The 11693-nt window shown below is 34.1% G+C and overlaps 1 protein-coding gene across 1 annotated transcript in view; it reads right to left on the reverse strand.

The window, feature by feature from the left end:
* The window catches only part of LOC117121623 (large neutral amino acids transporter small subunit 2-like), a 32988-nt gene extending 21606 nt beyond the window's left edge, over window positions 1-11382 (reverse strand). Inside the window, exons 1-3 of the mRNA XM_033266860.1 lie at window positions 11202-11382; window positions 8435-8451; window positions 5743-5891 (exon numbers count right to left, since the gene is read on the reverse strand). Coding sequence (XP_033122751.1) covers window positions 5743-5891; window positions 8435-8451; window positions 11202-11382 — 347 coding nt within the window. The remainder of the gene's footprint in view (window positions 1-5742; window positions 5892-8434; window positions 8452-11201) is intronic.
* Window positions 11383-11693: the final 311 nt, after the last annotated feature.

Consider the following 11693-nt stretch of genomic DNA (forward strand, 5'->3'; position numbering starts at 1 on the left):
ATTACTAGAAATTGCAAATTGCAAGTGAAGTGCTGCGAAGTACAACTGCATATAAATGTTCTTCAAACAAAATTATTTATGCGAGTCAAGTGAAAATAATGAATAATAAAAATATAACAAATAATATGAGACACGACCCATTGTCTATATTGGAACACTTCTCATTGGGTATTAACAAAGTCATAATTTTTCATTTTTGTCAAGAAGTGTCTATAGTGGTGAATTATGGTTTAGGTTTTTTTTAATAAAGTTTCAAAAATTTCTATGTATGTGGAAAATGTAGTTGATTACCAAAGGTTACAATTTTTATTTTGAAGACTGCATGGTCTAGGAAGTGTATATTTTTATATGGTGCAAGTTTCCAAGGGCGGGTTTTCTAGGGGCGATTTGACTGCCAAAGAGTGTTGCCAAAGTGCGAGTCAGCGTGTTATTTGATCACAAGTGCAAGACATCACAAGTGTGAGTCAGCGAGCCATGACGTCACAGCAATAGACACGAGACGTTAACGAATTGTGCGAGATATCGGCTGAGATTTGTGGAGTAAAATTAAAAATTCTATAGGTCTAATAATGAATTATTGTGAGGTTAAATAAACAATGTTAGCTATCAAGGAGCAACGTTGTTTTTCACTGGGACCTTCGTCCCTTCAAGGCTAGGACTGCACCATCCTAGCTAGTCTAGGCCTAGAGTAGGATAAGGCTAGCGCGACATGCGGACGTATGTACGTGTAGGTAGGAAACTCCGCTTTTCAGTTGTCTTAGGCCCTTTTTTTTGACAAACAATGACCTTTCAGCGGTCAAATTGCTGTCAAGAATATGAATTGGCTGCTTCGCAGCAATTACAAGACTTTCAGAAACAATCATCTTTTTTTTTTCTGTTAAATAGAGTATGAGAATTTTTTTTCACTTAATTTTGACATTTTGGTGATGCCAGATTGGAATTTCTATCCACCTTCTTCAGATGGAATGTCTGAAGAAGGTGGATTGATGGTTACCGAAATATCACCTGTCATAAATAGTACCATTTCTAACAAAAAGAAAATTTCTCCAATCCATCATTATTATTATTGTTTTACTATGACTAAAAAAAATGTACCGGTATTTGTAATTTATATTTTCTATCCGGTATACCTGTGTTTATGCAAGTCATTAGATGAGAAAAAATACTATTATTAAGCATCTGAATGAGTAATGTGATACAAGTATTCAATTTTCGCAGTGTAACCTGCATTTAGTTAATAAATTTTATAATATATTGAAAGAGATCAATACGTGAAGTACTTAACATCCCTGTAAATCATTGTGGATATTTTATACTGTACCTGGCAACTTCGTGTGAGATGCGCAAAACAAAGAGTATAAAGCACCATATTTTATTCATTATACAGTATCCTCTATGTAATAATCGTGAAATAAAGCGCCCTCTATGTTATGGATAACAGTCCTTGATTGTTATAGCTTCATAAAAAAAAAAAAATTATATGCACAAATATTTACATTTTAATTATTAATTCACTTCATTTTTATGAATTGTTTGGTATAATCATGCCTACAGTATATTATATTTTTATGGTGCATGAGATAATACTGTAGCCTACAGATAGCGTAGGCACGAGCCGTAAACTGTTAATGCCCAAGTGTGGGACTCATACATTATGCACGAGATTTGGCAGTTGTAATATTGCAAACCCTACAAAATTTACAAAAACACTGCAATGCCTATCCAAAACACTAATTTGGTACAGTACTATATATCAATTGTCATACCGCAATTCATGACAAAAATTAAACTACTTATAAATTACAAGAACCTAATTTTATCAACTAAATAACAACTTCTTATCAGCAAAAAAATAGATTCTCATAATTATTCATTGCTTTAAATTTTTTGGGGATATCTACAGTACTGTTAATCCTATAGTACAATATACGATACAATCATTAACACATGGTGTAAGTTTGGTTTTTGGAGGGTTTGCTCTGTTTTCGGAGGTTTGTTGTGAATTTTCATGTATTTCACAAAAAGAAGTCAACTTTATAACTAAATAATGGATTCGTGGAAACAAAAAAAATGTGTAATTTTTTATGGGATCCTACAATATGATACTGTGCAACGAAAAAAATGTATACTGTACCATCATCAAGTGCTTTAGATGCAGTTTATTACTTTTTGTTTAGGTTTTCAGGATATGCAGGCATTAGCAGCGATTGATGCCAAGTCACGATGCCACATTGTAAGTATTATACAGTAAACATCACGTAATCTTGTGTATTTTACAACTTCTGCTTTGTTTACTTTCATTGTATGAAGGAAGCCTAGTAGAAGTAAGTGTAAATTTGATATGACTGAGTGATGTTCGTAAAGTGTTTTAAATTGAAGACCTCATAATTAATTACAGGAATAAAGCTCAAATTGTATAACAGTTGGCTGCATAAAGATTGAACTCATAAACTTTAACATTAAAATTCGTTATTTCGTAGCTTTTAATAATTTTCACCACAATATACTGCATGCATATTATTGACATTTAAACTGGCTGGTAGTCAATTTAAAGACTGTTATAGCAAAAAAATTCAAATAATTCATTTCTAATTTTAGTATAATGGAGTCAAGAAAGTATTGTTTAGTATGTCGCAATCCTATTCCTAAAATTGTATCTTCAAGTCCTTAGAACTAAACCGACAGCTGCACAGACACATTAATCTGTCTATGGTAGACTTACCAGGTACTACGGAACTTCTGTAGTTCCTACGGAAATTTTGCCTAATGACGGACATACAGAAATAGACAAAATACCATGGAAATTATTTAGACAGACCCATAAAAATAGGACTTTTCCACAAGGATTTTTGGTTACAGCACATTGTCCCTGGACAATTCATTCTAACCAGAACAGTACTAACAAATTATTGTGAAAACTAAGAAAAAGTGACCTGTAAATCTTCATCCTGTCCTGTTCTTTGAAATTCCACAGGTGTTACTATACTGTTCCTTTGATTTTAATAAGAAACCCATATTTGCACCCAAGACAAATTATTAGGTGCTACAGAAATTTTGTAATTACTACAGATTTCGAGACATAAATGCATTTTACTAACTTGAGAAGTCTTGTAATTGACTCGATATATTAGAAGAAGAACGTGAAGTTTAATCTAATTCTTGTAATTTTTATTTGTCTTTCTAAGGAGAATGGGAAGTTTAATTTAATTCTTGTAATTTTTATTTGTCTTCCATTTTTGTACGTCTTTTTATAACCATTTGCTGTTGTACGGCATCATATTTAGTGACCAGGGGTAAAAATGCTCTGTGCCTTTGATCATTGATTTGGAATTGGCGCTAAATAAATCTTCGGCATTATTATTATTATTATTATTAAAATAAAATTGCTGCCAGCAATTTTTTTTTTCCTGTTATGACAATAAAGTTATCTGAATCTAAATCAACAAATCATAAAAGGCAAATCCACATCGCTGATGTCACAATACATGACACTGCTTACAAATCAATGCTACCCAAGCTGTTGATGCAGCTCAGTGCCTCCCTAATTTACGTTAACCTTTCAACTGTGAGTAACTTTCTAACTTAACTTCAAATTAGGAAGCTCTCAATTCCACGACGACGGTAGGACGTAGAACGTAATGACGTCGCTAAAAGTCATCTGCGCATACGAGAACGTTAGATCACCTCGTCGAGTAGATTCTGGAACGCAATTTGGCCAAATCTACGTATGCAGAGAACGTAGCATGCCAGGTAGAATGGTCACACATGAGTGATTTCTAGAGTTGCGTCGTCACACAAATCAGAAGCTTCCTAATCTTTTTTTTTTTTTTGCAGGATGGCAGTATATATAGGATAACTAATATGAACTGTAGAAGCAGTTTGGCGCAATGGGGACGGTTTGGTTTTCCCAACCTCGAGGTTGGGGGTTTAAATCCCTTGGTGTGTCTTGAGTATACTTCAACACTTTAACTGTATTACTTCTCTCCACGCAGGAGTACAAATGGGTTCCTGGTATAGTTGCAACATATAATATACAACAAATTAAATTAAATATATGCTGAGGTTTTCATTTTATATTTTGATTTTTAAATCTGAAATAATTAAGTTTTAACACATCAATTCAAAAAACTACACTAATTATGGAATGTTCCTACAGTAGAGGTGGAGGCGCTTAGCTGTAACGATCACTTGGTGCGTAGGTGCAGAGTAACAAATCAGTATTACGCTGTAAACTTTATTTTTTTTTTTCACCTTCGCCATAGAGCTTTTTTCTTAAATGATAATCACTCTAGGTTTTGACTTAAAAATGACATTAAATGAAAGGAAGTATTCTAAGCCATGGAAATGATAACCATGGAATAGCCTTCAGTGATATCTACCATCACAAAAACAAAATTAGATGAACTTGTGACTAAAAACATATTTAATAGATACAGTAAATCTAAGCTCTACCTTTTATATCCAAAATAAAAAAAGTTATTTTCTGTATACCATTGCCAAAATTATTATAACAATGAGAGATAATTTGCAATGCTGCAGCTTGTGTACAAACAACAAAACCAAAAATTTTAGCAAAAAAAAACTTTTGTAATTTTGCAAGCGGTCCAAATTTATGAAAGTTTCACAAGTGAAATTTAATCACAATAACGCTCCTACTTCTAAGCTCAAATCTGTTTCAAAAAGAATGATTATTGTAACACATTTCATCATATTGCAATAATTTTAGAAAAGCTCTGCCCTTTGTATTAACTTTATATCAGAATTTGTTTTATAATTATTTCAAATATTAAAAATAAATGTAATTAACAAAAAATAAACAAACTGTAATTATGTTTGTATCTAGACCTAAATTTGACCTCATGGGAATCCCAAAAAATTGTAGTATGCAAGTTGGTAAACATTTTTCTTATCATTATTTTGGTGGATTTATTTAAAGTTGATAGTATGTATTAATGACTTTTCTTTATATTCTGACTTTTAAATGCTGATATGTAGATAATTATACAGTTGATGTCAAACAAACTGTACTGATTTAATACATGTTCCATTCTGCCACAAAATTACTCCTGCAATAAGATGAATAAGTTTCCTTGATTGCTTGTAAATGAAGGAAAAATCTCCCCCTACCCAGCACCGCACTGTTTAACTTTCACAGCAATTTACAAAAATCCAACAAAGTACACTTTGCCTACAGCTGGGCTCAGAATGGGTTGTATGGTAGTTGTATGACCGTCGACTGACAAATCTATCTCTGCTCTCTGTGACACTTCAACGACGCAACGCTGTCTGCTAATTGTCAGTGGCTGCCTGAGTGTATCACCATTAAAAACATGCACGAGTTCTCGTGTAGGGTTCTATATGGAATCGCGCTGTAAACTACCATCGGCCGCAGTTTGTTCCCGGCTCAACACAATACAAAGATTACTAATAGTAATCTTGTCTCTGAAATTGTGTTATTATTGTTAAATAATTGTAAGTGTAGACTAGTGGTCTTGTAGTATAAATAAGAATTAACTTATTACAGTACCTCAATTCAAGTGGTTCGCTATTAACCGAAATTTCTTTTTGACTAGGCATTCAAACATCTGGACAGTTCAGTACCATATTGGTTGAGTCCCATTTACAGTTAAACCCATGTATTGTTATGACAAGCATTGCGAATCATTGGTAGGCCTATTGTAGTATGGTAAATGAAGACATTGTTTATTTGAAAGCATAAAATTATTTGAAGTTTCTACTTACCATCCTCCATAGGCGAAGAGACCACCATAAATTGCAAGAGCTATTTTTCCAGGGTCTGTTATGGTATTGTCAAAAGAGCCTTCAAAGTTCTCTATATTTCCTATGAATAAAAAAAAATAAAAATAAAATATTGTATTTGTCTGTATTGCCTTTCATTATATTCATTTTTTAATTATTTTTTTTATTAAAAGCAAAAATAATATGAATAAATAGTACAGTATATGATTGCTGTAGTGCCATGTATAAAAATTTCAGAATATTTCTAAAGTTAGCTGTCTACACTATCAAATTTTGTGACAAAAAAATGTGATGTGCTTGCCATTATATTTGGGTGTAATGTCACGTCACCATGCCCATATATGGGCACATCTCACACAAACTTGTCACATAAAATGTTAGTGCGGACAGAGATTTTAAATTGCTGCCAAATATAGGGAAAAAAAACATGAAAAATTTAGACTCTGCAAAAAACATTTGGTCGCTTTTGATTGCATGACAACGGTAGGACATAGAACGTAATGATGTCACATGAAGTCAACTGCACATGCGAGAACGTTAAATGCGCCTCGCTGATTCTAAGACGCAATTTGACCGAATCTATGTTGTGCACAGAACGTAGGACGGTCACGCATGAGTGAATCTGTTCTAGAATCGTATCGTCGAGTAAATTGAAAGCTACCTAATATGTGGATTTACAGCACTGTCACGCAGCAGCTGCTTCAGCCTCTCCCAGAGATTTTGAGTACTGCACTTTCAAGCAAAATGCTGAGCTGTACCTGGTTATAAGTTCACTCCAACATTTGGTGCAGGGAGGTCGCAGTAGGGGCAAGATTATACCGTAGGAACTACAGTACTACATATAAGCTTAATTTCCATTCAACCACATGGCCTTGTTTTTAATTTTCAACTGATTAATAAATAATTAGCCAGTCACAATTTAAAGTAAAATTTGTAACAACTGTTTCCCCTGCAACAGTGTATGTACAGTACATTCCTGATCTTGTACCCAACAGATATTCATAAAACATAATATAATGCGAGTTTTTCTGGTGATCAACATGATACTGAGTTTGCCAAAACAACACCACAGTAACAACATTCAGTATACTATGTGTCATCAAACTACCTTACTTTAAATAGGAAAAACAGATTCCAATCTCATGGTCCTGGGTTCAAATCCCTACAAGTGACCAATTTTTGTCAACACAGTATATGTAAAAGCACATCCACTCCCTACAGTCCTCTTTAATTAGAATACCATAATCTCATGACAAAATATAGTATATGGGCCAGGGTGATTTGTAGTGACTGGAGGTGGTGAGATAAATGCAAAAGAAGCAAGGCTTGGGCCACATGGTCTAGCTTTGGTGCACATGGTGTCGATGAGGTTCGCAGGCAAAACCTAAGTTACTATCTAAATAGCATTGTATTTAATATTCACACAAGAAAATTTATTCAATAGACCTACAGCCAGAATAATACAGATGCCCTGTAGTTTTATTACTTTCAATTTTATGGGAATTTTTCGTGCGGGCGGCTGGCACAGTGGTTGATGTTCAATTTCTCAACTTTGAGGTCAATGGTTTGATTCACTGTGCATTTCGCATGTGTCCTTGTGCAAGGCACTTTACCTACAGTACATTTGTCTCTCGACAGTAAAAATGGGTATCTGCAAAATTTGTGGTAACTTTATTAGTCCATCAGCGGCAATACAGTATATTGGATCGAATGGCCGATGTACTGTAGTACCATTAACAGTACATACAGTACTGTAGTACCTTGGCAAAAGACACCTTTTATATAAATTCCTAATATTACTCCCCCCCCCCCCCCCCCAAAAAAAAATACTGTAGGCCTATGATACCAAATTGTAGGTCTAGTCAACAAGATATTATAGACAGTGGCTGTTATTACACCGGTTGTAATGCCAGGCTAGGGAGGAAACATTTTTATTTCATGCTGTATTACAACTGATTTTTGTAAAGACACAACTTTTCCCCAGTTTTTAATTATTCAAAAATCTGTATTTCACTAACTCTGGAGATTTTTAAATGCTACACTTGTATAATGCATGAAAAAACTTCTATGCGCTTCATATCATAAAAAAAAAAAAAAAAAAAAAACTTAAAAAAATATCATACAATAACATCCAATCAGAATTAGGAAAGGTTTTATGACTGGTGTAGCCACTGCTTATGATCTAATTCTAAGGTTACGTTCACACTAGAGCCTTTATATCCAGATCAGGAGCTAACCGTTAGCCCAAACCATTAGCATGTGTGTGATACCGCCCGGTTAGCTCCAACCATTTCCAGGAAGTGGATACAGTATCAGTTGGCGAGCACTATTGGTCAGCAAGATGATCTCCTTATATCATTAAATTAAAGCAATCAGACGTATACATTTCCACTTTCCAACTTCCTAAATAGGCCAGTGAATGCAATGGTGAGCGTGTATGTTATTTTATCCTGATAACCGTTAGAGGGTGTGTGTGAACATACCCTAATTGTATAGTATTATTTGTGGTATCTGTACTTTTCATTAGGATTATTTTAATCCCTGCTTATTACTACCAAATCAGCTTGCAGTTATTTTTACTGCCAACAATCTGTACTTGACCTAAAATAGAAACTTCTGTGTTAAAGATACCATTATCTTTTTCCCCATATACAGTACCGTAGTTAGTACCTACCAGCAACTTGTACTTTGCTGGGTATAAAATAAAAATAAAATAAAGTACTGCACCCACGCAGTTTTAATTCATGGATTATTTGTATACTATAGTGCTAATTTGTTATGGCAAGACTTTTTAATTAAAAAAAAAAGCAACCCTTGAACCGCCAATAATAATTGTGAACAAAAAAAAAAAAAACATTTTAGCACTTCCTTAGCCATAAAAAATAGAAATTTCAGAAAAAAAAAATGTCTTATTTATTTTTATTATGTCATTTGCTTGAAATGAAATCTCCAAAAATATGATAACAATAATTTTTTTTCTTTATTAATGTATAAATTTAAATCATTTATTAATCTCATTATTACACTGTTCACAATACAATCATCAATAAAATTCTATTTTTAATATTTTCTCCTCTGCCTAGATGATTTTGTCAAAATAATTTTGATACAAAGAGAACAATATTTTTATTTTATTCGTATCATTTTTCACCCTCGTGTGACGATCTCTAAAAAAAAAAAAGCTATTAAAGTCTCACATAAACTGAATTAACAGTCACTGTACATGCCTCTCTTTATTAAAGACCTTTTTAATTAAAAGACCCGCCTTTTTGCTCCTAAATTTTTGACCGAATTGACCATGCGTGATCGTATTTCGATCGGAATGAAGTTTTCTAGCAAATATTCAATGTTTTGAACCCAACAGAAACTTCTTATCCATTGTTTTGTAGCATTTATTTCAGTTTCTATCAAATGTATGGATTACAGCCAAAGTTAAATAAACTTTAGTCATCTATTTTGCTGAATTTAAGGGGAAAAAGCAATTTTTTAGTTGGCAGCAAGCATTATATCAGAAGAAAAAAACACTTTTCTGGCTATACAAGAACATTTGCAAAAGTATCAGATTAAAGTTTGTGCCTGCATGAACTTAAAAAAAAAAAAAAAAACCTTGAATGCTATATACTGTATGCTTGCCAAACCAATTCAATGCGTCCGCAACCTGCATTTTCAAAGGTTACACAAAAGTGTTTATTATTTTTTAGATACTGTTATAGTAAGATAAAATCATATTCTGAGAATTCCTTAAATTCAGGCGGGAAGCCAATCAAAAATCTTATTAAAATCCAAATAAATGGGAATCATGACCAAAAACCCTGCTAGAACGTAGTGGTAGACTTTGGATACCGGCCGCCAACACGAACCATTACCCTCAGACTTTTAAATTTAGAATTAAACTGTATAATGAAAAATTTTCGAGATAAAAGTACAGCAATGGATTAAATAAAGAGTATTTTATGTCTATGTCAACCAGGCCCGTAGCCAGGTCATTTCAAGGGGGGGGGGGGGGGTCTCTGGGCGTGGGGTCCAGGGGCCTGCCTAAGGGCGAGTACAGTTTTTTTTTGAATATATTAAAATCCTAAAGTTAAATTTTTTTTAAAGTTTTTTTTAAATTATTGTTTCATTGGATTAATTCACAAGTTGATCTAGCTCAATTTTTGGGACCCTTTTTATGCCCCTCTTGACCACACCCTCCACAATGGGACCGGCAGATGCCCATTTTCCTACGGGCACATAGACCATTACTACACACAAAGATTGGTTAATTTCCAGCTATGCTGACACCCCTGGGCTCCGGCTCTAAGTGTCATTCCTGAGATGAAGATTCAAATGTGTTTTATAGACAGCTCCAATACCACCACCACTATCGACAGTGGTGAGAATCAGGCCCGTATCCAGCTTTTTGAATGGGGGTGGGGGTGCGTTTTGCGAGCGCAGCGAGCAACCAGGCTGGGGGCCAGGGGGCCGCCCACGGCCCCCGGTCTGAAAAATTGGCTTTCTTACGTCCTAGTAGACTAATTTGAAGGCATTTTATCATGTTAATCTCTATATGTCCGTGAACACAGCGATAGGGCCTATCAAAAAATTACCAGTGGAGGACATGGAGAAACAAGCAAATTGTTTCCCAAATGAAAAAAAATGAAAAATACTACTGTATAAATTCGTAACCATTACGAATAAAAATTCAAAATCAATTCTGCTTTTAAATGAATAATAGCAAAGTTTGATATAAAGAGTGGATTAAAAGCGACTGTAAATGAGCTTATTCAAACAACTAGAAGCATTTGAAAAAAATAATCAACATTTTTATTCTTGGCATCGACAGGAAACATATACAGAGGTATAAGCATAATTATACTGTATGTATACGATATCTATCCATTGAACCCGTGACGGGGTATACTGTATAAAAGGATCATCATGATACGAGTAACGTTGTACGTTTTAATAGCAACATCACATACATTTTTTATAAGAGCACATTTTATAAGAAGAATGAGGCTGTCGAAATTGCGGAAAAATTAAGAACAAAATAAGAATAAATTAAGGCTAAGTTAAAATGCAACAAGTGAGGTTTTTATTTTTTAGTAGTAGAAAAACCAACAAACCTTACCAGTACCTTATTTGCAGTTGGTGTACACTTACAGTACAGTACTATAATACAGTCAGTAATACACTGCTGTAGAATAATAATGTTGTATGTTTAAAAAGTGTGTTAAAATAAGAACAAAATATGAATACTTTGAGCCTGAAATCGGCACAAAAAATATACGAACGTTGAGCCTGGACAAAATTCGAAAATCTGTCCAGATTTCCCCATTTCTTTTATTTTGTAAATGATTTTCAACTGGCTAAATAATTATCTTTAATATTAGGCCTATTTCTATATCTATAGTTCGTGGGTTGACAAAGTCGAAGGACAACATATTAAAATCAATTTATACCTTCAGGACAACCGTGGTCTGGGTTTTCATCTTTCTTTTGGTTCGCATACTGTTCTTCTAAATCGGGTGGTAGGCATTCATTCCTATCTTCACGGTATTTTTTGTTGACCCAGCCATCCAATGTTTGGCAAGATTTTGCAACAGCTTTTCGCTTTTTAATTTCCTGCTCCTTTCCCCCCATTTTTTAACACGTGCGCGCTCCAGCGTCGAGTATACTCGTCTCAGGGTATTTCTGAGAGCGCTAGGATACTTGTCTAAACCGGGGTGTCATTCTAGCATTTTGACTTCATTGCTATACACTGACATACCGGCTGGTAGTTAGGGGAAGATACACTTAGACGATAACGTTCATTATAACGTGTGTATGTTTGTTGTGTTATGTTGCTGGCAGTACAAAAGATTGCGCGTGTGGAGTCAGCGCTCTAGTATTCTTATTGTAACTCATTTGTACATTCATACAATCTTAATAATGTACTGTTATGTGATTCATTT

The sequence above is a fragment of the Anneissia japonica genome, unplaced genomic scaffold (assembly GCF_011630105.1).
Source record: "Anneissia japonica isolate Jap-2015-1 unplaced genomic scaffold, ASM1163010v1 scaffold288083_len50979_cov140, whole genome shotgun sequence".
NCBI lineage: Eukaryota > Metazoa > Echinodermata > Crinoidea > Comatulida > Comatulidae > Anneissia > Anneissia japonica.